This window comes from Pezoporus occidentalis, unplaced genomic scaffold (assembly GCF_034315485.1).
Source record: "Pezoporus occidentalis ecotype Australia unplaced genomic scaffold, CSIRO_AGI_Poc_V1 ctg35, whole genome shotgun sequence".
NCBI classification, from domain to species: domain Eukaryota; kingdom Metazoa; phylum Chordata; class Aves; order Psittaciformes; family Psittacidae; genus Pezoporus; species Pezoporus occidentalis.
In genome coordinates this window covers 7,362,293-7,390,290 of record NW_026915483.1, presented here as the reverse complement: position 1 = coordinate 7,390,290, position 27,998 = coordinate 7,362,293, and the positions used below count along the sequence as shown (strand labels likewise).

The 27,998-nt window shown below is 40.1% G+C and overlaps 1 protein-coding gene across 3 annotated transcripts in view; it reads right to left on the bottom strand.

Moving 5' to 3' along the window:
• LOC134169626 (contactin-4) overlaps nt 1-27,998 on the bottom strand; it is a 341,881-nt gene that overhangs the window by 157,342 nt on the left and 156,541 nt on the right. For all 3 annotated transcript variants that reach the window (XM_062630366.1, XM_062630364.1, XM_062630365.1), the window contains one exon: nt 11,158-11,296. In XM_062630366.1, the coding sequence (XP_062486350.1) occupies nt 11,158-11,212 (55 nt within the window). In that variant the 5' untranslated portion in view covers nt 11,213-11,296. The remainder of the gene's footprint in view (nt 1-11,157; nt 11,297-27,998) is intronic.

Genomic DNA, 27,998 nt, shown 5'->3' with positions numbered 1-27,998 from the left:
AAATGCAACTTAATGGGGTCAGTGTTAAATTAGTTTCAATTATCAAACCCCATTTTAACAAAATGAATGCCTGGCTTACATCCAGGATCCACATAACTTACATGGGAAAGCATTAGGTTCTTTCTCCTCATGGTAACTGATGGCATGACGCTCCTTTGCCTTTCATTAGGGAGTAACTTCTATATTCTATCCTACGTACATGAATGTACTAACAAAACCCAGGAATAAAGTACACATGGAATTTCATGCAGAAATGAACTGCAACAGATCAAGAAATAGGGCTGTTAAACTTGATGAAGCAAAGTCAGTATTAATACATGTTGGAAACTTCTACGCAGACTATTTTCTAATTACTTGTCTGAAGAGTGATATCGTGAGGCTATTACAACAGCTGATACATGGAGAACCTCTACTTTTCATCAAGAAAAAAGGAGGACACAGGTTTTATAATGTGCACCATGCTCTTTAGATCCTGAACTAAAAAGACACACCTTACATATGCTGGAAATTAGTTATGGTATTTTGAAATTAGTAGCTAACATTGCAGAGAACAGATTAATAAGGACCCAGGGCCTGTCTGCTCTCCCTGGAAAGAGTGGGGATGCCAGCACATCCCGAGGAGCCCAGTGCCACTACTCAATACCACATATGAAAAAAGATGAGAATCTGCATTTTTTCCAATTTATAAAACCAGAGATGTAGCCATCACTGATAACTGTTCTTGGCCACTTGACTTGAGAATTGCAGCTGGGCTTCCTGACTCGGAAGACGCATCATTTTTATATTGCTACAGAGAGCATTTTTATTCCAGTCGAGCAATACATTGTTCAATAACAGTTTGATTATGTGCTGTGCTGCCTTTTAGACTTGTTTTCTCTCTCAAGTATGTTAATGCTCTTAACCCAGAGGGACTAAAGAAAGCCAACACCTGCAAACACACGCAATGGCAAAAGCCTCTTCCATCTCGCTCTCACCCAGGTACCCTGGTTACAGATGGACCCTCAGGCTCTCCTTCAAGACCCTATCAAGCCCTCCCCACCAACAACTCTCCCAGATTTGATGTCCACAACAGGTGTTTTTGGAGCCTCTTTCAATTGCTCTTTCAGATTTGTCATGTTAGCCATCATTTCTACATTGCAGATGTACCACCCCTCAGCCTGTGCTCTGTCCTCACACCTCTGCCTCTTTCAAAGATACTTCCTTAAGGATGAAAGCCAGAAGAACAAAGCTTATTTCTCCTTTAGCCTTTCTTCCTACTTTTTTTTTTTCTTGAATTGGCACTAAGTATCATCCCTTTCAGCAATGTTTGCAGTTTCAGAGTTGCCTGTATCTACTTTCTCTGAGTATGGTCACAGTGTACTTGGCCCTCAACCAGAAAGGTCAGAGATCAACAGTGCACTATGGGCACTGGATCTGTGTTACACATTCAAGGGGATCACAAAATCATGACAAATGTGCAAGGTAAAACAACATCATTCTTCAATTTATTGCCAAATCACCACAACCTGGACTTTAGCAGTAAAGTTCAAAAATAAAATGATGTCATTATTTGTTTCATATATAATTCCCCTTTTAAGGGACATGATAAAAACCAACCTGTTTTAGGTTACTTGACCAAGAATTTAGAAACTATTTGTAAGTAGATGAGGAAGCGAATTATTCTCGTCTTCATTCCACACATTCATCCAGCTGCCTTCAGTCCCTTTTTATCTTGCTGTATCTCATGCATTACTCCAGCTGCTTCCATACCCCGGAAAGCCCCAACCACCAACCTGCCTTCTTTCAAGTCCCTCTTCAGACTTCTCATAAAGCTCACACAAAATACTAATTCACGTGGACCATATGAAAAATGGAAGGAGGAATAAAGCTTGATCTGGCTCTCGGTGAGCATGTAATGTTGTCTGTTTACTCAGACAGTAAGCTCTCAGGGGCAGAAATAATTTATTCTTCCAAGTCTCACTGAACACCCATTATATTATCTGCTTTTCACAAGTAAACCCAACAATAACACTCTGAACTTTGTCAGGGATCTATTTTGCAGCCATGAAGGATGAGAAGGTACGATTTAAAAAATGGTATAGCAGGTATTTCAGACACAAAGAGGAAGCCATCTAAATTCACACTGTACTCCACACACTGTACAGAGTTCAAACAACACTCTCAGATGTACTACTTCTTTTCAGCTATGCAATATACCAGCTGAAAAGACACAGGATGTTTTATAAATTACAATTTCCCTTAAAACAGATGCAATCTTCATACATTTAAACTCAGAAAGGTAAAATTAAGACACACCAATAAATTAAGATAGATATATTTTTCACACTTTTCACTAATACCTGGAAAATTTAATGAAGTTTAAAGTCACCAACTTCAGCTGAAGATGCTGAATGCTGGCTGGTTAATAGTTGACTGACTCATTGATTAGCAACTTCTTATAAATTATAAATGGTTGTAATGCATGACTTGCTTCACAGCCTAATTAATATGATATAGACTATTAAACAATCGTCTCTTAGCTCGATTTATGAAGCTAAATACATATATTTAATTGCAAAATAAAGAATTCAAATACATAAGGAAAAACAAATTGAAGCACTGAGGCGATAATGTGCAAGTTTTGCTTTTCATCATAATACGCAGGAAAACTTTCCCAAAACTTGCAATGAGTCAGTGCAGCCTGTTGTGAGTATAGCCTTAATTTCAGAGCACAGACTGTCACAGCATTTGACAAACACTTCAATAAACCAGCATTAAACAACGTTCAGATGAACGAGCTGCACTATAGCATTCTGTGCTCTATTCATTAAAAGCGGTATTTACTGCGAGCAGCCTGCTTACTTGCTATAGACTGATTCAGAGCACAAATATGCAAGAATGCATCAGCATCTGTTCTATTTAATGGCCCAAATCCTGTAAGAGCTGGAGCACTTGTGACCACCAGTGTCTAGATGCAGAAGGCACCATGCATTTCTATGGAAGACCCTACAAAATTATGCAGACACAGTGAAGAGCCTCACTTTCTGCTACAGATAACATCAGTCAGCAATGCTCTGCCAGCCTATTTACACATTCAGCTGTCAGTAGAGGGCAATTCTGTTATTGCCCACATTTATAGCACTATAATTATCAAAGGTGAATTGACCCTTTCACCTTTCATTCCCTTTGGATGATCACCCTTAATTGCTGCTTAACTGAAAGACCTTTATCCAAACAATAATGATTGCTGCCAATACCATTTTCAGTCAGTTAATGCTCTGCTGCATGAGGTAAGGGCAGAAGGCAAAACCAAGTCTGAAAGGAAAATAATGGTTCCCCCAAGGGCTCTAAATGATGAAAATACCTGTGAAAGTGTGAAGAAAAGGGAAAGAAGTTCTGTACCTTCCCAGAATGGTGTCAGGGGGTGAAATATTTACACAGAGCCATTTCCCACTAGTTATACTAGACTTTCCCCAGCAATTGAAGCAAGCAACAGTAAACATAAGCTCCAGACTTCAATCTCAAGGGTGGGAGAATAGCGTCTTGCATGCAGTTAATACACCTATTGTTATTTCTAGGTACACACTCCAGGCCAGCACTGCAGCTCTCAGACCATGCAAAGACACAGTTTTCTAAAACCCCAGAGACAGAGCAGGCAACAAGCCCTAGTGCCTGAGCTGGCAGGTTTTGCATCACACAGCATCTCTTACCTTTTCTTCTCATTGAAGAATCACACAAGCATCACAAAATGAGGTCCCTTTCCAATAATATTTAGATTTTCTAACAGTCATACATATTTTACCTATAAAGCAACAAACTGATCACCTCAAATTTTACCATAAAACTTCATTTTTATTGGCAATAAAGAAGTATTTTGGGTCCATATTCTCCACAACTTGATAGATGCTTGGAAAAGTAGGTAATCTTGTAACTCCCTAAACGAGACTTAATTTCAATGCTTACATACTAATTCAAATGCAACCAAGCAAAATTGAAAAGAGGCACCATATAAAATGCACAGAGGATCAATAACCAGCCAGATAGTTGGAACATCTGCTTATAAAAATGTCTGTATAGCCTCTGTTTTATTTAAAGTGCATCATCTTACCTCCATAACTTTTGAGAAAGATGTAATTAAACTTGCCCAGATGGACTTGTGAGTTAAACAGAGAAAAACATAATATACCTAATCATCTGCATGTAAAGGATAAATGAGAAAATTGCACTGATATGGTCTCTAAATTTGTAATTTGGGAAATTACGGCCTAAATCAGAGTCAGGTCACATCTAACAAGAACTTCACTGCTGACAGATCAGGAACGTAAAATGGGCACAGACCTCTTGTGAAGCTGAGTAAAACCCTTTGTAATCACAGAAAAACTTGCCATGTAATCCCTAAATAAGCATAAATTACACATAATCACATACTTTTTTTTTTTAGCTCTCTTTTGCAATTGTGTACAGCTGAGTGATACAGTAGAATCCCAATTTGGCAGCTAAAGGTTTCTGCATGCAGTTTAAATGAATTTTTGCTACTTCCCTCTGCCCTCTTCACTCAAACAGTTCTTCCCCTCTGAAACTTCTTCCCTTCTCACTCTTTGTTTCCCTAGTTTTAACCATTCTCTTTTAATCTCCAGCTTCAGTGGCTTCAGACTAGAATTACATATTCTCTGGCTTCAAACCTTTTTACTATAATACATAGCACCATATTAATATTAGTTATTACTATTCTCACCCATCACCACCACCAACACCTCAATAGCACCTTTAGTTCTGTTTACATGTTTCTACATATTAAAGAAGTTCTTGTCCCTCCTTAGAGACAGTTTAGGTTTGCCCAGGAAATACAGCAGACTAGCATTGCAGAAGAAGGAACAGCCAGATGAAGTTTCTAAGCAGGGTTTTCATTGCAACAGCCAATTTGGATAGGCTTGGCAGAGGAGACAAGCACAGATACACATAGAGGTGCTGAGGACCCCACATCTTTGACTTCCCGTTGCAAATGGAAACAAGAATTTTAACTGTACAAAGTCTGCATAGCTTTTCCTTGACATTAGGGGAATGCTCTCTGGCGAGAGTTCAAGACACTTAAGCTCTAATCAGCAACAAAAAGTACAAGGCAAGGACTTTCCATAGGAGGACTCCAGCACAAGTGCTGAGGAAGGGAACAAACCTCTGCCAGCTCCTGCATTACTTCCACAGCATGTCTCAGCATCTGACACTGCCAACCATTATCCACAGCAAACTGGAAATTTGCCTTCGCTTCACCACTTACAATTGTCCTGACCTCAAAAGCCTTTACTTTTGTAATAGCATGTCCTTTTAACTACACATCTATCAGCTGTAGCAGAATCATCCCTTGGCACGGCAGAAGGAAATTTAACAGAGATGAGTTTAACCATATTCAAAACGTGGCAGTGTTGCTTGGGACACAGTTGGAGTTGACACTAGAGTCTAACCAATGGTCAGTCTTAGGGAGTTTAACATTAGAAGTGTAGAAGTGTGACATGAAGATGTTACAAGCAAAACCCTGCACAGAATCAGTTGTTTCACACAAATGGATCCTAAGGCCCTCTGCAGTTTTAACTAATGCCTGAAACCCTCTGTAGATAGAATGATTTTAATAGATGAAGCATAACTCGAGCTCCAAGGAAAGGTACAAAACTCTTTCAGCCCCCTGGGGAGGCACCGTGAACAAAAGTTCCCTCACTCAGGTCTCTCCAGCCTAAACTCAAAAGTATTAAGGTCAAGCCAGAACTCAACTGCAAAGCCACCTCCAGTGAGCTCCAGTGACAGCTCACCCAGTGCTGGGAAGCCAAGGGCTGGGTCGTGTTTGAGAAGTGATTATATTAATAGGTGTCATTCTGTGCTTTATCTCTTCCAAGTGCTATGCAAACATTAATTAGGCAGTCAGGCACAGAAATGCAGAGTGCTGCAGAACTGACCAAAATATAAATTAATAATTATGCAACTGCAACAGATTAATCATTTTCCAGCTACTCAATAACATCAAAGCACCAGCCATGGGAACTACACAGCACCAGAAAAAACTGACCAACTTGAACTGCTGCATCGTCATTTAATACATGTGACAGTACTTCTTGGTTTAACTATTTATATTCAGCCATGAAATTAGCAGAATTTCTGTTGCATCTAACCTGCATCTGCTTGGGTAGAAGCACAAACTCAAACATGCCTGTGAATATTCATCTTTGTATGAATTTTGAGTTTCAATTTTTATCAGAGTTGGACGTCCAATTTCACTGTAATGTACCGATAAATATTGTGGCTATTTTTGTCTAACAGCGGAAAACACTTGACTATATATTGGATTTTATTCCCCATGAATTACATAGCCATGTTCTGAATATTTTGGACTGAACCACTGCTGAGGTAATGGTTATGCTGTATCAGCATGTGACAAAAAAACAAAGAATGCCTGGACAGGCATTTATAAGAATGCTTTCTTGTGAAAAACAGGTTTGGAAAGAAAATTAAAATAAAACAAAGAAACCTGTCTTCCCCCCCCCCCCCCCCCCCCCCCCCCCCCCAACACACTCAACCCAACACACTGCAAATAAGTTCTAGAGGAACTTCTTTTTTCCCCTGACTTCTGCTATCGTATGCATATTTCCAGGTTAGAAAATGTCATTTTTCAGCTGATAAAAGGTGAAACAATGCTTTTCTTCCATCTTAATAAAAAATATGATAAAATTTGATATTGGAAAATATGACGCTGTCCTTGGATTTGAATAATTAAGTGCGGGTGTTGCTGGGATATCATGACACCAGTAACAGCCAGCCCTGTATTGACAGCCAGCAAAAAGCCCATTAATAAACACCACTCTAACCCCTGCTCCGATGGCTGAAATGATGTATAGACTTCTCGCATGCAGTTTTTTCCATATTCATTCATCTCATCTTTTCAGATGTGAGAGGCAACATGGCTAGTATCTAATTCCAGATACCTGGGCAATTGTGAAATGTAATGGAGTGTAGAAGTGTACAGAAATTGCAGTGACTTATACAAACCACTCTGGGGGAGCAGCACAGGTATTTCTAACTTTCAGGATCACCTTCAATGTTCCACTAAAAATCACCAGCAATCTTTGTGCATCCCATTTGATTTGCTGCAAAACAAATGCTTACACAGCTGGGGGGTTCATGAAGACACCAATTTATCAGAGAGAACGAACAGTGTTTCCTTATTCATTCAAATCAGGATAAAACAAACACTAGATTCTGTATTTCAGTGCGTGTTTCCTTGGAGCTACTTCAGTCACTGCTCCAGGAGTGCTGAACAGATACAGCTACAATAGCACTTTCCCTTTGACAAACCAACTTGTTGAAACAGCAGCATCATTATAGAGCTACAAGATGATTTTTTTTATTGAAGCTGTTGTGTTTCTGTGGTGTTTGCTAAGAAAAAAGGAGAGCCAGTCTTCCTGGCTGGTATGTTTGTTGTGAGAACAGATCTTTCTTTTTAAATGGCAAGAATAAGCAGAAGGCCAGAAACCAAAACATCCAGGAAAAAGCTGATATTAAGATCAGAGGCAGAAGAGCAAGCCAGACTTTGATCCCATGCACAGCACAGCAGAGAACAGACACTTCTCAAAAGCTATTAAGTTCTTTTTTTGTTTTCTGTCAAAATGTGAATGGATCTTCATGGGTTAAATTACCTAATAAAGTATGCATATGCACATTCAGACACCTAATCATCTATGCAACTGCAGCTCATTAACATGCAGATATGACTTCAACAGTGAAACTCACTGCTACAGGAAGTTAATGAGGCAAAGAATTGCGTAAGAGTCACAAAACCACAGAAAATTTCCTTTCATTCCTGTCCAGCACACTACAGGCATACGGACTACGTCCCATCTTCATTAACTCAAGCTGTTTGCTCATCCTGTGCAATGTCTTTTGCTTTCATGTCACTGCTCCCAGGGTGTACACAAATTCATTTCAGGGTATATGACTGGTATGTGGGATTGCCCAAGAGAAAGCATTTGTTAACAAAGTCACGACTTCAGAGCTATGTGTTATTTTTCACAGCCTATTCTGCCTCTCATCTTACTCTCCAAAACTTAAAATTATCACCACCACAACTGCTATTTAAGGAATCTGACAGCCCTAACAAATCAGAGTTATTTGGCACCAAAGGAATAATTTGCAGTTACTGCTTCCCAGAGCTGACACCTGAAGAAAAGACCCCTGAAAATATAATCAGAACCCCTGAATTGATATACATCAACAATCGAGCCCAAAGAAAGCATCATTAGCTTTTATCAGCATGACCTCAAAACAACCAGCAAGAAAAGTAGTCTGAGAAATATGATCCCAGGTTGGGTGATGGATTGAAAGGGAGTGGTAAGCTCAGGAAGACCTTTAGCAGGGGTGCTGCCTTTTGAGGGAGGCTGGATAGCTCCCGAAATTATTAGTAGATTTGCACCTCTATGTAGCCTGTTTAAGTACATCCTGGGATTGATCTAGCTTTCTATCCAAGTGGTTTATCCTGCTGTGAAGAACTGTAATATCTGAACACCCAGCACATAAAATCAATAGCAATATCCCATGCGGACTGTGAGCAGCTCTGGCACGTCTTCCCTTTCCTGCTATGCTGGCAGGGGTGGATAACTGGTACGCTTAACGACTCATTTGGATACTCTAACTGTTTTTGGTTTGACAGCCGTTTAATGGCTTGAATGATATGAGTTTGGAAGTTTTCATGCAATTTCTAGTGAACAGATGTTTATTTAGGAAGGACACACAGGAAAACCAGTCCAAGTAGCTGCTGGGACTGGCAGTAGCTGGAGCCCACCGGCTGTCCCTGAAGGGGCACCACTGCCCCTTGTCTCCACGGGGAGTTTTGACAGGGCAACACACAAAAAGCTCATCCTCCACCAGCTGTGCTCTTTGCAGCAGTGACACAAATGAGAGTGATATCTGGGCTATGTGTCTGACACTGGTTAGAAGAACTAAATACAAGTACTCTATTTTCAGGTTTAAGCTTATTTTCACATGTAACTCAATGCAGTTTAGTAGCCCCTTGAGAGTCCACAAGGCGCTATGGAGAGCTGTTACATATTTTTTCTGCATACTATTTTTACCTTTTTCTTTGTTTCTTTGTATAATTCAATCATTAATCTTCCTTCTCAAGGACAGATCAATGGTTTGATCAACATGAAAATAAAATATTGCTTCCTAACTTTCTTTTTAACTTAGAATTTAAGAATTTCGTCACAGAAGAGCAATGACTATTGCAGACAGAGGGACAGTTTTCCTCTGTCCTGGGTAGCCTTTAGGCAGAGCCACCGTGCAGGGTAGCAGGAGAAGCGGGCAGCCTCAGGCTCTCCTGTGTCTCTCTGCTGCCAGGAGGGACATGTCTCGGGAAGTTACCAGTCTCCTTTGAGCTTTTCCCTTGGCATCAACACCTAAGGTTCTCCAAGAGCAGCATACTCACCAGGAGGGGCAAGCAAGCCTCCTGAAACTAGGTTAGAAAAAAAGACTAGAACAGAGAAACACAAAAATTGAGAAGGGATGAAGGTTTGTCTATCAATGTTTGTGTTACAGCTTTGTGCCTTTTGTGTGCAGCTGCTAAATAGCAACTATGAAACGAACAGCAGAATGAAACCATTCCCTCACTCATCACTGAATATAAATCTTGCACAAAACTTTTGGCATTCCTCTCCCCATAAATGTCCCTCAGCAGGACAGATAAACTGATGCCATGCCCTGAAGGTATTCAGTTCACTGCAAAGATGAGAAAAAATGGTATGGCTGAATAGTGTGGGGAAAGCCAGTGCTTGAGATGCATTTTTCTAAAATCAGATACAAAAGATAAGGACAAACTCCCCCAAGCACATTATCCTGAAACTTTGTTTTGCTGACCCTCGACATTTTGCAAGAAATATTTTAAGAGTAGAAATTACAGTAAAAACCTATTTCGCACGCTTTTGTTTTCCCACTACTTTGTTTATTTGCTTAAAATAAAGGATCATGCTTTCTGTATTCCCACAGCCTAACTTCTCTAGGCTTGCAGTTCCTGAAACACGTGTGGCACTGCATTGCAGAATCTCTCTGCATCCAATTTCCTGGCAGCTCAGAAACTGTCATAGCACATTTAGAAAGACTTGGAACCAAATTTCAAAAATAGGTACCCATAAGTACCGGAATAAAAGCAGTTTTGTGTTCAGTAGAGCTAAGCAGAATAAAGTAAACACTATTATAAGTAGTTTGCTACTACCTAGAAAGCTGAAGAAGTGCCTTGACAACGGGCACATATAAAAGGGAGGAAAGCACAAGTTACTAAATCAAGCAGTAAAACATTCTGAGCACCAACCAGCAGGTAAATTAGAGTAATCCAGATGAACATCAAGGTGACATAAACATTAATTAAAACGTAACACCCCCCCTTGAACAAAATACATGATAAAGAATAATGATGCTAATTCAAGGAGGAAATCAATGATAGCTGAATAGCAGAGACTCAGAATAGACTCGACAGACTCGACTGCAGCATCTGCCACAGAGGCACGAATGGAGTGAAATGAGCCTGGCTCCTCCAGCTCACTGAGCAGCCATCTACAAGCAGCTCCTTGCACATGAGAAGGTCAGCACGGCTTTGGTGCAAACTTTGCTGACCCACTGCAAATCTGAAATGTGTTCAAGAACACAGCTCCAGGATAAAGTCACATTCCTCAGAAGTTTCATTTTGCCAGGAATGCCCAAAACTCTGTAACTCTCAGGGAACAAAAGGTTAAAGAAGGGTATTTACAGAAGACGGTTATATCGCTAAAATATGTTATTCTAATTATTTGCTAAATGGAGCGAGGTCTTAGCTGTAACATAACACCGTTTTAATGGGATTTAAAGCTACACTCCACGTAGGTTTAATTGAGCATTGAAACACTTAACACAGAGCAAGGGAAAACAACTTTCATCAAACAGCAACTTTGAACTGGAAATGGGTAGAGCAGACCTTTGAAACATTGCACTTTGCTGCAGTGATGATGATCAGCACTAAAAAGAGCTTGTTAAAAGCATTAGGTTGATCAGTTCAGAAGCTCCCTGTGATGCTGGTCATGAAGCAGGGACTTATTTTGACATTTTATCATTGGTATATAAAACACAATGCACTTTTACAGTAATGTGAAATAAAGCTTTAAGACAATTTACCTGCAAGGCACACCATGAATGACTGCAGCACTAGCAGCTCCCGTAGCAACCTCATCTTCAGCTTCCAGGATCAGAGGAGCTGAGTCCAGTAACTACAGGACAGAACAGGGCTCCTTGGAAATTTTAGGCGATTTTTAATCTGTAAAAGAAAAAAGACAGATTAGAAGGAGATTGAGGATTGCTGCTCCTTCTATTTGTTGATGGTTTTTTTCTTTACAAGAAAGTTGCATCTGAAGACCAACAAACACTTTTAAACATTTCATTTAAAATCATTCTGCAGCATGATTTGTGACCATCTAAGGATCCTGGGTACCAGATAAGGATTATGAATTGTAACCCCATATCTGCATCACGTTCTGCTCAGATGTTGTGAGCTTTCTTCTCTGTCTCAGGTTATTCATGAGTAGCTTGGCTCATTGTCTCCCTGGGGTAATCTGAAGCGTAATTAGTGAACTTCAGATCACAGTTAAAAGGTACAAGAATTACTCTCACTTTACAAACATCACCTGGTATGTGAAGGATACTGTCTCTGCAAGGTGACACTTTCTATGATGCTGCTCAGGAGAGTGGGATGCTTTTCCCATTTCACTGCCATTTTCATTGCTCCTTTAAATAAACCCCTGGAAGCATCTCCAGGTAAAACCTGATCTTTTCCTTGCACTCTACTATAACTTGTAAATAGTTCAAATCTGTGAACAGGCAATTCGAAGACTTTCTCAGCTTATCACTGCAAAGCACGCTCCTCCTTCCCCCAGTGCAACCCAAGAAGGGAAAAAAATGCCTCCTTTTATGAAAGGAACCTTTTCCAGAGCAGGCATTTAAATATTAAAAATAAATAAATCAAGTCAGACACACATTCTTATAATTTATTTATTTCACTGAAGGCTGGAAGTTAAGGGGCCCTCATGCTTATAAGACAAACTGCATGACTAATAGCATGTGAAGGGGTATCATGAGAGGTCTCCGCTTGTTTTTGTGAGTTAAAATTGATAAGATTCTTCTAATAAAGTCAGGTTCAATGCAGTGAGGAGACTAAGAATCTTTATCCTCTGATCTAAAGATCCAACTTTGAAGAGGGTAGAGATTAATTGAATGCATTCACCTACTCTCACACAGGCTGATTAGGCTTGCTGGGGGTTGGCAGGAAGGACTAATCAATGAAAACTAATAACAACTTAAGTGAATGATTACAGTATTAATTATTAATTTTTGAAGGAAAACGTCATCATAGACCTTTATATTGATTGACACAGTTAAGCACTTACTCTTTGTGTTTACAGTGAACTCAAGAAACATATTTATATATGCCCCACCCCTGGAAGTGTTCAAAGCCAGGTTGGATGGGGCTTAGTGGAGGGTGATTTTTTTTTTTACTCTATGTGGTCTTCATGCATGGACACATACTATTTTTCCTCTAAGTACCAAATCCCAAATTTTGGTTATAACCAAATAATATCTATTCCAAATATTATTGGAATAATATATATCCAAATATTGATTATAGCTGCACCTATACAGGAGATTTCTACTAAAGGCAAGTCATTCTTGGTTTTACTCTAGTTTAAGTGAGACTGGAGCTCAATCTTGTATTCACCTGCAGCTGCTGAAATTCTTTCATGTTCTCGTTTTCGCACGTATTATTCCCATCAATAAGCTCATCGTGTCACTTATGAGGCTTCTCTTCATTACACTGCAATGCCATGCTTTACGATTATTCTCCTCACTCTCTGCAATAAGCTACGTGGGACTGAAACAGAACAATCACTTACAGCCTTTGATACCTAATTAAAAACACAAGAGCTATAGCACTTACCAACTTAACCTACTGCCAGGAACCCATCTAGAGCCCCTACAGACCCATCTTTAAGCTGCCAGTGTGTGGAAGGGCTGACCAAAACCACTTCTGCTATGTGGGTTAATAACAGCAGCACTCAGCTTCTCAGCTGTCTGTAAGCAGCGGCACTGGCAAGGAAGTATTGCATCTGCCTTTTCTTTAAAAACCCTAGAAATATATATCCCCAGATCTGACCAAAGTCAAACAAAATGCCTCTATTTATTCCACAGGCTTTGAGGATGGTGCTTTTGGAGATTTGGTAGAGATGAGACAATGCTTCATGGAGGACCATGGAGATGGATGTCTTGTTTGAAGGACCCAAGGCCATTTACATCACATCTCTGCTACTCTCTTTAAACACAGATTGCTGTTTTGGTATTTTATTCCCTTGTTTTCCATAAATGCAAGAAAATTCTTGGATAGTCTGCAACTTATTGCTCCTCCCCATTGCAAACTCTCCCTCTTACCAGAGCTTTTCCTGACTCACCACCCCTTTGGGAAAAATTTCAGCTACTCTGTGGCTCTTGCAAACTTTTTCTACTTAGTAACTCATGCTTCTCTAAGCATTTTTAACAGTAATACAAAACATTTCAAAATTACTAATGTAAATTAGTTTTTAGTTCATAAGAGCATTAAAAACAGCAGGCTCTTTCTTTCCTCCCAAGAGGCTTTGACACAATCACTGGGTCTTACTTTCAGCCAAAAATAAAAGCTTTGCTAAAAATATACATATTTAGTACTCAGCATATTTAATTAAGTCCAGTGAAAAGACTGAAAGTCTTCTCTATAATTTAGTTGTTCAAAACTTGCTCCAGAGAACCAGGAGACAGCAGAAAGTCATGCATGTGCTTCAAAGAAAACTTCTCAGATATCTGAATGGGAACAGTCACTTCCGGCAGTAACAAACTTAGTAATGGCACTTAGACTCCTGCTGGCACTTCCGTTGATGATAATGGCAACTCCATGTACTTATATAGCCAAAGTATATACCCTGTAGTAATTACCTCAGAATATATTTCCTAGAAGAGTCTCTATCAAGTATTTTCTAAATATATGGAAGAGTACCACATTCTGTCATCATGCCCAGAATTGCTATTGCTGGATTAATAGCAAAGCTTCAGAACCACCATCCTCCTGGTGCTCTGCAACAGCCCTCCCAGAAGCAGCACTGAAAATAGGTACCTGGAGACACAGCTGCCAGCTGAGCCCTGGCCCTGCATAACAACATACCAGCCTGCACCCTGACTTTTACTGATACATCTGTTACAGGTTTCCCAAAGAGAAACGATGCCTGTCTTAGCATAAAGAGTAGTGAAAAGTAAATTAAATGATTACCATTAAAAATATTTTTCTAAGGTTAAAATATGGTGGTGTTCAAGATACGGCTGCATTTTCATTCCTCATGATAGTTCCCTATTTCACATGTGAATGAGTCCAATCTTCGCAATGTTTTCCTGTAAACATTGCTGCTATTCATATCAGCAGGCCCATTGTTCAGAGCTGTGTAAAAACTGTTGAAACACATTGACTTTTTATGGCAACAACTCTAGGAAAGGCAACATTTGTGCATGAGCAAAAGATACATAATTGAAAAGATCCTTCCCATTTCTAAATGTTTTCTGACTATAAAATCCCAGGGGAGCTTGCACTGCTTCTGAAGGAAAATATAACAGGCATGAAAACTTGCAAAGTTTAATATTTTATTTCCAGAAGGAAACATATACAGTTTCAGCACTACACAAGCTATTTTTTTGAAGATGAAAATGAGATAGCTGTGCTTCAGTTTGGAAGTGCATCCCATTAGAAATCCTAGTGCCAACACACATGGGCAGATGTCTTTTAACTTTAGTTTTGGCAATGCAGCCATTGAAAACCCTTTTGAAAGGCACCTTTGTTTGTAATTGGATTCTGATGAGAAAAGTTGACTCCAAGAGCTCTGACTGCAGTCAGGTACAAGGAGAAAAAGAAAAGATGCATGCAGTAGAAATATTTGTGGTGAGTTGTGTGGAGTTAGCAAGCATGGCTCTTTGTCAGTAATTTCACTTGGATGCTTAATGATTAGCACTTGCAAAAAAAAAACCCAAACCAAAATGGAAATGAAAAACCTACGGCTAAGTATACAGACAGATTCTGAACTCAAAAAAATACTTATGTAGATCTAATTTGCGCAATATAAATTCACAGTTTTGTGACTATTCTGAAGGAAAATCATAAAATATGCCCAAGACCCCTAAGTATTGTTGCAGTAGCAAGAAGCAAGCCTTAGCAATCATCTCACGTGAATTTTTCTGCTGCACAATGGTGCTCTGCACGGTGCCAATTCTGTTAAACTCCAAAATAAATCACTGTTAATGAAGCATGCGGCACATCCAGACAGCAACAGGCATATTTTAATCACCTCAACAAAGGAAGAGCTAAGGGTAAGCAAAAACACTCTGAGCACTAACATGCACGTCGTTAAGATTTAAGGTGTGCCTAGCCTTTGACTGTCACAGATCTGACCTGAGGGCAAGAGCAAGCATCTAACATGAAATCACTACTTTCCTGAATAGCGACTTTAATTCATGCTGCCAAAACCTCCAAAGAACTACCAAGCTTTTTAAACAGAAGACTGCTGTCTGATTACATACAACTTGGGGCTGTACAGCTGCTGAGTGTGCAAAATGTTTGCATATCTAAGTAAAAGAGCAGATGGCAAACGTGTGGAAGAACACCTACATTGGACACACACTGCAGGTCAAGCCTACCCAAGCACAAAGATTTAGCATAAATTCAAATTCAACTCATCTACACAACAAAGGTAGAAAATGAGCCACAGTTTTCTGAGTTTCTAAAGAAACTCTTTTCCCTAAGATGAAGATACCTTCTTCCAATATACACTTTCAGAAAGATCTATACCCATCCAAGATGTGGCTGCTAGGTGCTTCACAAGTCTTGTAACATAACTAAAAAGAAGTCTACAAAGTGACACCAAAACGCCATTATCCATTTCCATCTCTCCAAACACATAAACACTTTCCAGAGGTTTACAGATCTAGAAGCACATCAGTTAAGTCCTGCTTCTCAACAACACACTGTAACACAAGTTTATTTAAGCTTTTAACACTTACAACACAACATTAACAGAAATACTGAAAAGGAAATGGATAGTTTTAAGTGAAATGGTTGAATTTAATGATTTTTAAACCCACTACTTCAACTTCTGGCTTTTGACCCCTCCACATCACATCCAGTGGACAATACAGTTTTAAAATCACAGCAGTGGTATGGACTGGCTGTTAGTTCCCTTAGAGTCCCCACATACTCTAAAGAATAAGGCACACTCTCTGCAAAGAAGCATTTGTGAAACCCACTGTTCAGTGGTAGCATGGCTAACCTTGTCTTCTTTGGGGTACCCCTGCCATGCGAAAATTCCAACATTGGGAAAGGAATGAACATCGACATTAGTCTCTCTTTCTCACTACCTGGCAGTAAAATTACCTTATTTTTAAAAGCCGATTCCCACACAGGCTGCCCACATGATGCTCATTTGTGATTGAACTCACCCTTGCAGACCTGCTTTATCACTTTTGGAAATTCTCAATTCAGACTTCAACAGAGGCCAATTCTATCACTTTACTGAAGGGTGGATATAACTGAATAAAAAGTGGTAGTTGGAGAGTAATTATTGAAAGTTCGCTGCCAAAGTAAGCCCACCTTTGGTCTTCTGTCTCCCTGTATTTTTAATAATAGCAATGGTGGAAGAGGTGGCGTTCATATTGAGTCTGCTGGTGACACTAAGAGGCTGCAGGCACCACCCAGGGATGTAAATGTAATTCAAAATCACCTTAACAAATTGGACATAGAACCAAACTAAAACAAAAGGATGGATCTGTGTGACAAATGCCACACACTGCAGTGAATAGGATGCTGCAGTAAACAGCACAAACATATGCCAGGGAGCAACCGTTTGGGTGACAGCTCTCCACTGATCCACACACAGCTGCACATGTCAGCAATGCCCTGGGAGTTTGCAAGCAGCAAACACCCTGCTTGGGATTCATAAACCAGGTTTGCAGGTCCTTTTCATCTGTTTGCTCCCATGTCCAAGAATTAATATGCAAAACAGATTAAAGATTAGACTTTAGGAAAAACTTCTTGTAATGCTAAAGCCAGCTCAAGCACAGCTATAGGCTGTAGAATATCCATTGCTGATGTTCTTTAGCAATTTGTAAGATAAAATTTAGGTCCAGAATGATCTAGATCAAGAAGACAGAAACAGTATGTATTTTGCTTCTAGGAACACCAATATTTGGAAGAGGATGGAGAGAATACCAAACAGATTCTTCAGCGCTGTTTCTGCCAGTTGCAAGGCAAGGTCATTCCCCATCTGACTCAGAAATTGGAATAAGAATAACCTTGAGCCTCTGATAATTGCAAGTCACTCAGACTGATGCACTGAATGGTAGCACAGAACCATCCTCTATAAATGAAGGCTAAAGAAACTGTTCAGCTTCAGTAAGGGGTCATGAGGCAAAAGCAGTGAGGTTTCTTTTCACATAACAAACAAGATTTTTCCTAAATTAAAGAAAATTGCTTTATCTGTGAAAGGGATTAAACTGTTATTCCAGGGGACCAGCATGAGGAATTAATTTGTAACAAGGTTGTGGCAGATACAGAATACTAATAGCAGTTAGGGAAAGCAGCAGGATTAGACCTCATTCAGGGGGACAGCATCAATCCATCAGCCCATAAGGAATATCCTTCTTGCAATTTAGTGCCAAAAGCAATGTGGAGGTTGGACACCATATGTTAGTGTGAGGGCAGGAACTTCATCATCTGGGGTAAACTGGTGAGAATTCAGCTATCCTGAGTGCCCAAGATGCTTAAATCATGGGTGGCTTTTGAGCATGTTGCTCAGAAATAGCTGGTAGCTCATGCTGCTAGAGAGCATTGCAGTGACACATTCCTGTGGGAAGCATCTTGGGCACGGGCAGCTCCAGTCTCCTGCAGCTTCCACTCCTGAATGCCGGCTGTGGCCCAGATTCAGCAAAGCATCAGATTTTTAACCCCAATCCAGCTTCTTCACACCCTTCTGAATCTGGGCCTGTGTGTCAGGAGAGGCACAGGCTCTTTTTAGCAGATGCAATCAGTGATGCGCAAAACTGAACATCCAGAAATAGAAGGCGTCTAAAAGAAGTGTCCCCAAAAGTGTAAATCTTCACAGTAATACTTTTTAGATGTACACATTGCTGAAATTTTTCAGCACTCAAAAGACAGGTTCCCTTCTACTGTGACAGCTGTTGTTTTAAGTCCTGAGATAAATACTGACCTTCCCTTTTGCGTAAGGGAACAGAAAAGGGAATTTGAAAAGATAGCTTGGGGAGATGAAGGGTAGTGGGAACGTGCCAGTGGCATCTCTCATTGAACTCTCCTCATTCCCACAGCACGTCTGTCAGACCCTGATCTATCTCAAGCTTCTTTGCTGAAATTATTCTTTCCGGAGTTGCACTTATACACAATTCACACATTATGAAATATATACGGGTATATTGTGCCTGATAAAACAAATGACACACAGCATGTTTCTCAGACATGCTCGTGATAAATGGGAATAAAATGCTTCAAAAAATTAATTATCTAAAAAAAAAAAGACAGAGAAAAATGTCAGTTTTTGCATTGCATTTTTTCCTTTGGGCCATTCATTCACATTCACTAGATGGAGATTTCATTTCACTGTATCAAGGAAGTTACAGCACCTCAACAGATGCAAGTTCCCAACTCACTCCAGTCATTTATATCTGTCAGGCTGTTGGGTCTTTGGTGCGCACTGTGCCTGAGCCAGCTCCTCACCATCAGACAACTACCACAGCTTGGTCCTCACCCCAGGAGGATGCTGACATACCCATGCACATGGGGAAGCAAGGATTACATCTATCAGATTAAGACAATAAATATAATTCTAACAATATTAGTAAAGATTGCCACAGGAATAACTGGGTAAGCACTCACTTCTGTGAATTACGACCCCAAGGGTTTAAATGCAGCTTCTTCTACATGTTTTTTTTTTTTGATGTAAATACTCTGTAACTTATGCTTATGTATCCCTCAAGAAACAGTCTGGTCAGGGGCAGCTTTATTAGTAGTGGGGCAGGCAGTGAGAGTTTTTGTTGCTAATGTAATAAAAGGTGCATAGAAATATTTATGACACCATCCCTTTCTGACTTCTTAGTTTAGAAACTCCTAGAAGCAAGATACCTAGTTTATGCAGACCATAATGCCACAGAATTTAAAACCTGATTAGAGACTTTGTATTATATTAAAATAGACAGCTAAAACCAGGCCCGTGCTCTTTTAACATTTTACCACATTGCACTATTCCCTGCACACCTCCATCGCTGGCAGAAACAACTTAATGGAATCAGCAATCCATCTTAAACACTGGATACTCCCGGCTGTGCAACACAACACGTCCCTTCACCTTCTGAACCAGCAAAATAGAGTGCAGTTTTCCACCAAGTAAAAAATGACAGCAATTAAAGCTTTTTAATTACTTGCCACTAACCACCACACATCACCTATTACAAACCTTACTCTTTGTCCCTTGACCCCAGGAAATTGCCATTGCCCTGCAAAACCTCACTAGTTTGTAAGCAAAAATCATCTCTAGGTAAGGGGATCTGGGGAACTAAAGACAAGTCTAAATTAAAGCTCCTGGAGCTAATTAGGGGTCTCTGTATTGTTTTACCTTTTCCATGGAAGGAAATGACAAAGAAACACTTGCCTGAGGCAGCGCCTATCGGGTAGTAACAGCTTTTCTCAACACAGGCAAAGTCCATCACACCACAAACTTGGGAGGCACTTTGCTCAAACAAGGAGTAACGTGGTCATAATACAAAGCTGAAAACAGTGAAACTTCATGGTCTGTCATTTTCCATAATTTAGAACTTACTCTCTTTTAGAGAGTCTTTTACTGAAGATTGCTGAGAACAGTTACCTTAAAACTCACCAATTTGAAACAATTCCCAATGTCATGCAGAGTAAAATTTTCAATGCCTCACTTTGCAAGATTAAAATGAATGACTATCCCATATATCCAAGTAATAAATGAGAACACCTGCATAAACCACCAGCTTTACAGATAGCAAAACTAACTTGAAAAGTGAGAGATATCTGAGTTGGCATTCAGCAGGTCCAGCTCTTCTCTCCTAATCATATCACTGATCCACCACCTATGGAAATGGTCTGTGAAACCCGTAATCTATTTTCCTGATAGCAAAGACTGTCCATGAGAAACCTGAAGGCCGAGCAGAGCACAGGACCAAATCGGGCTGCCAGGCAGGATCCTGCAGCCATCTTCAAAGCAAACCCAGCCCATCTTGGTATCCAAGCAGCCTCTTTCCACCTGAGAATACATATGCGCTGGCAAACACTAGGATGCAAAAATAGACTCTCAGCCAAAGTGGAATATTAACCTTCATCTGATTTTTTTCACATGAATTTCCTACAGAAATAAGGCTTAACTTATTGCTGTCTCAGTTTGACAGAACGATGCAAAGAAACAAGGCTCAAGGGACTCTGCGTGACAATAAAATTCCTTTTATCCCTAGGTCACTGTGTCAAGGTAATGAATCAAGACAGTTTCACTCTCTGAACAAAGATAGATAAGTAATATTCAGAGTTATCATTCACTTTTGAATGGGCCCATTCCCAAAATACACGTTATCAGAGAGCATTATCTTGTCTAGTAGACAAAAAATGATGCAAAAATATTGAAGATACGTCTGCTATCTCTCTAAAATCAGCATCTTAATGTCATCTTTGCACTTTTGGAGCTTTCAAAATAATCCACTTCATTTAAAGACAAAAGGAGAGCTTTCTCCATAGGATTTCCACTGGGGGAATCAAACATGTTGGACACAAAGGCACATTGTAAGAAGCGCTTTGGCTAGCATGCCACCTTCCTTCAGAGCTACAAACCAGGGGTTTCTTAAGAGTATAAATCAGAACTTAGACAGGAAAAACAACAAGCAAGTTTTTTAACATTGAAAAGAAGCCAGTCTCATACCCAATTTATTCCCAGGGACACAGGCTACCAAAACAATAATGCCCTCAACACCTATTACCAGCAGAATGTTTCAAACCCAGATAATTGAGATACTTGGACCAAGAAATATTTTTAACTGTTTTGTTAAATTCAAAAATCACCAAGGAAATGAAAAAAACACCCCATCAAACATTTTCATATCCCTATTATGTGTTTATTTTTTAGGTTGTTTTGTTTTTGTGTAGGTTTTTTACCCCTTTGAAGTTTAAAAGGCTGCCTGGAATTAAGTGTTTGAAGGGAACTGCTTTCACTCTCTGACTTTTCTAAACACAAGGTGCCTAACCTAGTGCTTTATTTCTGCTAAGACGCCATTAAATTTCTGCTCCTCTCAGACAAAAGGAAATCTTCCCTGAATTTTCAGACTTATGGCATCCAGTGACCATAGGTATTTTTAATTTTACCGACAAGAAGAGGCCTCCTACAGCAGCTGGAAGCAGAAGTGAAGAGGATGGATTTATATCTCAGCATTTGCTGGTATATTGAGGACTAAATTCTAATAGGGGATCTTTAAAAAATTTGCGTGGTCCGAATTAAGGGTTCAGTAAAAAATAACTAGAAGTTTAATGTGTCTGAATTTATTAACAAATAAAACCTAGACTTTGGTGATTGTCTCCTGTAACAAGTTTAGTGTACAGCGAAGTGGCACTGCAAAATATTTTCTGAAATACTATATCTGTCTGATAACCCTTTGGTATGTTTATTCAGCCTGAACTTGAAAGATTCACTCAGTCTGAGAAGGGCAATGTCCCAGAAGACTTATGCAAATAATCAAAACAAGATACATATTAGATATTCAAACCCGTAACAAAGCTGATGTAAATGATCAGCTACATGCGGTGCATGCCAGAATGGCAAATGGCCAAGTCCACTGCCCAGGCCTCCAGGCCCCCACCGCTTGTCTGCATACCAAATTCCTAATAAACCCCTCAGTTCATGAACTATGAAGATCAGTTGCAGAAAATATTTCTCACAGCTTCTTGTTGCCCTTCTTGTAAAAAAAAAATGCTAAAAATAGATTTTAACCTCAGCCTGGGAAAGCTTACACAAAGTTCAAAAAAATCATCTACTGACCTTCTTTTGACATAAATATACCTCATTTTGCACTCTTTAAAAACAATTTAAAAGATAAATTTATTCTTAATAGGCCTGTCTAGTATGTGGCCATGTTTAGAGTTATCTGTATAATAATTTCATTCAAGTAGCAATACAATACAAATCAACCACATCCAAAATCTGTTTGCTTGGGTTTTTTTGTAACTGCTAGCAGTAAGTAGAATCAAATAATCAACTTAAACTCACAGACCTGAATCTCAGAGGATGCAATGCCCAGGGAATAGCTGGCTATTCTTGAACTTAAGGAAGACTTGCCACTCAAAGCTTTTCAGTATTCTGTTCTACCAGAATTTAAGGTAAGATCAGACCCTTGAGCAGAATAAAGAAAAAATGCATATACATTTTGCAGGGTTTATATCAAAATAAGAAAAGGCTGCATAGCCAAGCCCACAGGCCAGCTTGTAGCTCAAATCTGTTTCACGGAGGTACAAAGCTGGGCTGCTCTGCACCACATTTCAAGTTGGTTAAAATATCACCACAATCTTAACTCTGTGTAATGTTAGCCCAGAAACCTCCCTTGCATCTTACCTGCCCTCTTAATTATGTTGTGTTTAAAGTGAATTTCTGTATGCATACATAAAACACAATGTGGCTGCTCTATGCTTTCCTCCAGCTGTCAATTGATTTGTAAGAGACAAAAAACATCTTGGGGCAGTTTAAACGCTGTACTACAAATGAGTCCTGACAAAAATGTGACACAAGGTGTCAGAAAGTATTCCCTGCTCCACGGGTTGTCTTACAAATGAACTGTTTCCTTGAGAAGAAAAGCCCAGACCACACAGACTCCTTAACACAAGTACCTTCAGAGACCCTTCGTCAACTTGCCTGGCATCCTGTTTACAACATTAAATCCCATTATATTTGTATTTTGAAGGCAGCAATGGGGCCCCTGCCTTCAAGCCTTGTGTTTCAGCTGCTCCCAGCAGTTCTCCTGCCTGCAACTTGCTTTTTCTGCCACTATCCATGGACTATTTCCAGCAGTGAGGCCGGGATCACACACGGGGTATCAAGTGAAGGTGCAGCACACCTCTTGTGCATCCTTCAGGATTTTTCTGACTGCAGAAATAGCAATGCCACTGTTCCCTTTGCAATCTAGAGACACAACTGAGTCAAAATCCTGTTTGTGACTTTGCTATCAAATAGCCTGTTTTTACACCTAAGCATGTTAGTTTCATTATGAAAATAATGAGCTTCTTCCCAAGAAAACTAATAAGGAAGCAGAGGTGTGGAGGTCCAACTTCGACCACGGCCATACAGAACAGGCTAATTTAGCCTTGAAAAGTTCATAGGCATGGCTCATTCAGTGTGCACCAAAGACCAAGTTTTTCCTCCCACTAGGAGGGCAAATCCTCCAAACTCAAACCAAGCAGCCAGAGGAGCACCACTGAAGGCCAGAGGAATCTGTTCACCTGATAGAAGCTCAGATAATGAAGCAAATTCTTTAAGGCTTGGTGTATAAAGAGAAGCAAGAGCTGCTCCTCAGGTAATGATGTCATTTGGGGTTATTCTGTATGGAATTCAGTGAATAAATAGGCAGTAACAGAAGACATATTGTTCTCCTAGCACATAGGACATTTGTTAGCTGTTTCAAAACCTTCTCAAAACTGCAGAGGACTGCAGCTGAAAACAAGTGCCATGGGCACACCAGCGGGTGCCTGCCTGATGTGGCCAGATGTTACAGCCACCAAGAGCCCAGCTGCCCAGCCTTGCCTCAGGCTGCAAAGCAAAGGGCTGGGACACCCCAGCTGGCACGGAGAAGGAGTCATGGTCATGCATGGCTTTGCACCTAGGAGTTCCTTGAAGATACCTCGTGCTGGGACAGTAAATCTCTGAGGAAGATGATTTAAAAGCTGTGCTGACCCCGAGTGACCTGCTATGCAGTAAGGGGAGGGCAGGAGCTCCTGCCTGTTTCTGGCTAGGCAACCCGTGCCAGTGATAAGGAGCATGGCTGGCAGCCCAGCCACATGCAGCGTACAAAGCAAAACAAAGTGACTCCTATGCCACCTCCATGGAATCGCTGCTATTATTTGGTACACTCCATAATGCAATCCTTTTGCTCTGATTTAATTACGAAACATAAAAGGAAATAAACTTCAGACTGAAAACAAAAAAATTGCTCTGCATGTAATTTATGGGAGCTATTCTTCAGCTGAATCCCATAAACCCCTGCATGTTTACGATACCCTTTTAGAGGGCTGAAAACACACTTGCGTTTGCCTATATTGACTATGCAGATTATGTGATATTAGTGCCTTTTTCTGCCTCTGCCATTTTTCATACAAGTAGCGTATTTGTTTAAAGACATCCTTGCACTAAACATTGGCTCCTGCTAAGAAACATTAAAATAAGACTTGATGTGTTCTCCCTCATTGCCAGAGGCTGTCAAGCTGGTTAGCGCTGAGCAGCTGGCAACAGTATGTGAAAGAAGGGGGCACTACACACAGTTCTGCTTTCAATCTGGAATATCAATTACTGGAGGAAGGAACCCCACGGCCAGACAAAACAAGAACCATCTCCACAGTGGATAACTATGTCAAATGATCTGAGCCGCATGGCATTTCAGGAATGGCTGTATGGTAGCACAAGGATTTATTGACATATCACATTAAGCCCTTGGTTTTCTTGTCATAGGAAAGGAAATAAGGCTTGCAAACTTGACTGCAGCATTGATTTATGTATTGTATGCTTCAAAATGTGTGAATAGAATGAGTGTTCCTTTTATCCCCGACTCAGGGGTCTGCATACCCTCCACTCTGACAAACAGAAGACCTTGAGATAGCGGCTGTAAGGAGCAGAGCATGCTCCCGCTGCTTTTTAGAACTTGCTCTCCCATCGCAAGTCACAGAAGTGGTCCAGGATCTCCACTCATTACCCAAGGTGAGCACAGCAGCATGAGGAGGAAAGGAAAGGAGCCAGAGGGACATGAGGCAAGGTCTTGATGTGCACTCCATACTGTGACACTGAAGCCCCATCTCCAGTGCTTTTCAAAGATTTCAGATTTTCAAGCCTCTCCATTTTTTAAGCCCTTCTCTGAACAGCAGATTCTTCTCCCACCTTGCATGGATGGAGTCAGCATGAAGAAATAGGATGAGTTCACACTGAATTCAGCCTGTTCTTCAAAGAGATAGCAGGAGTTCATCTCTTGGCAACTTCCAGACAGGCCTAACTACCTATTAAATCATGTCTAAGCCATGCACCCTAGTATTGCGTCAAAACACTTCTTTTTAGTGCCTATTAAAGCCCTTTTTAATATCTCCTAGAGTACTAAATGTCAACTTTTCAACCTTCATCTGCATCTTATCTTTATGTGCCAACTCATTTCCAGCTGTAGTCACTATTTTCCACTTTGCATAGATGGAACTGTCAACTCAAATTTAATATATTCAATATTTGGCAAAACTTCTTAATGATTTCTGGGTGTTCCTGGAACAATTTCTTTTTAAGAAATTTATAACATCTTGAATTGAAGATAATAGAGAGTCCAAAACCAGGAAACAGAGTATGGGATTAGAAAATTAAGACTAAGAAAAGGATGAAAAGCATGTCTGAGTAAAAATCTAATTCAGCTTCATAGGTTTGAAGTTAGGAATCTGATCATACTGAAACTGTCATCTTTGTCATTTCCCATAATCGCTCCAAAGGAACAGACAGCTCCCTAACAGCTCTACTGCTGTTTGAGGCTTTTCCTGTTTAGCCTTTTCTAAATCATTATTATAAACCAGGACTGAAAGCAGCATAAGAAGTTAGGTTATTTAACAGCAGGTAGTTTTCCAGCATGTAATGGAGAGCAGTAGTAATACATGCTTTAGCTTTGTCCTTGACAGCCTGGCATTAGACCTCTGACAGTGCTGTATAGCCCCAACAAGGGGGCTATACAGAGGTGAGTGGGAGAGAAGCCACCCACCATGGTGGCCTGTTCCAGGAGGGCTACAATGGGCCTCATGAAGGAAACTCTCCCAGGGACAATACTGCTGGCAGGCAGAAATAAGGACACAAGGCAGATGCACAGTCTGGTAGGAGAGAAACCTGGGAGCAGAGAAGAAACCAAGCACCAAGATCAAAACAGTTGCAGTGGGAAGGAGAAAGGTGAACAGGCACTGAAGCCACAGCACCAAAGGCAAAGCCACCCTGCAGCTGGCAGGAGTCTCTCAGAAAGAGACAGCCAGACCTGAGGAGGAGTTTGAGACTCCATTTGTGAACAAGGAGAACAGACTCAAGTTATATTAGGGCTTTCCCTTGCCGTATAATTAAGTGATCTTTTGAATAGCAAGATAAGAATTTACTGCATGTAGTAAAATTTAAGTTCTACAATTTAAGTTACAGAGGTAGTATGTTAATTTATCTCCTGTTAAGACAGTTAAAGCAATGACTAGTAGCTATAACCAGCAAACAGAAGTAGCCCATTTTATGGCCTGACTTGCAGATCATTGAAGCTAATAGAAGCCTATTAGCTCCATGGGATTTGGATAAAACCATAGTGGAAGTAACAGAAAAGGCACTGGATGGAAGAAATAATGTAATGTGATAAATACCTGCATCACAGAATTTATCCATTACACCAGTACTACATACAGGATACCCATTGCAAAAGAACTATACATGTTATAAATCTTAGCCAACATTTAATGCGGAGCCCTTATTTCACTTTAATTAAAGCAGCAGCACAACCATTTGCATTCCCCAGTATTCTGAAACTGCCACATTATCCAGGAGAACTCCATGATATACCCAAAGTGAGCTAGAAGTTATAGATAAACCAGGACAAAGATAAATATTCCAATCAAGTGATACTTGTAAGAGAACAATTTCTTTTTTCTTTTCTTTTTAAACCACTACACATGAAAAAGTAAAATCACAGTAAAGGCACAGCAGGCACTGTCATTGAATGCTAATCACAAAACTGAATTGTTATGATAAAAATGTTTCATTTCAGTCTACAAAGACACTAGTTTTAAATGTGCCATAGTTTATCTGTATCTGTTCCTTCTTTCTGCAGAGTTTCTTGAGCCCAGCAGCCCTCAGACTTCCAGGTTTGTCAGAATATTAAGCACTATACAAAGTTCAGTTCATTCGAGGGAGCTGTCTGCTTTTAAATCAGATGTGAAACTATTGCTTTTTATAATGACAAAAACATGACCATTGGTTGTTTTCACTTTTTCCTTCAAAGAAATGTTCATTCAGCTAAGTAGCAAGTTCAGAGAAACTGTTAAGAACTCACACGGGTTAATTTAAATGTACTTAAAAATTCAGGCAGCTTTCATGACTCCTGACCTACACTTACAGTTTATTGCAAAAACAATTGCAAAAATTTCACCAGAAAAATGTTCTTCTGCCTGGAAGCAAAAAATGTACAGGATGACAGCAACGGCTGTTGTCATAAGTAAAAGACCCAGGCCCATCTTCTAAGCTCATCTTTAAGCACCACTAATGTGTGCTTGCTAACAACCTTAGCAAGCCAAATTCCCTGACAAAGTATGCTCTCTTTGCAGTGACAAATCATGTTCTACCTGGGACAAGGGCCTGTGAGTCGTGCAAGCTATCACAGCACTTCTGTGGTGTTTTCTTTTGGCTTACTCTTTGATGGAATGAACTGAAATGTGATAAATAAGAATTTCACCCTTCCCTGGGAATTTGAATTATCATATTGATTAGCTTTGCCACATACGAAGTAGAAAATATTCACAAAATTGACAGGCTTCAGAGAATAAAATTTGTCACCTTGTACATGCAGAACAGCAACACAGGGTAGAGCTAATAGACTGGCAAACAACTTTCTTCTGAACCAAGAAATACGCCTCCCCCCCCCCC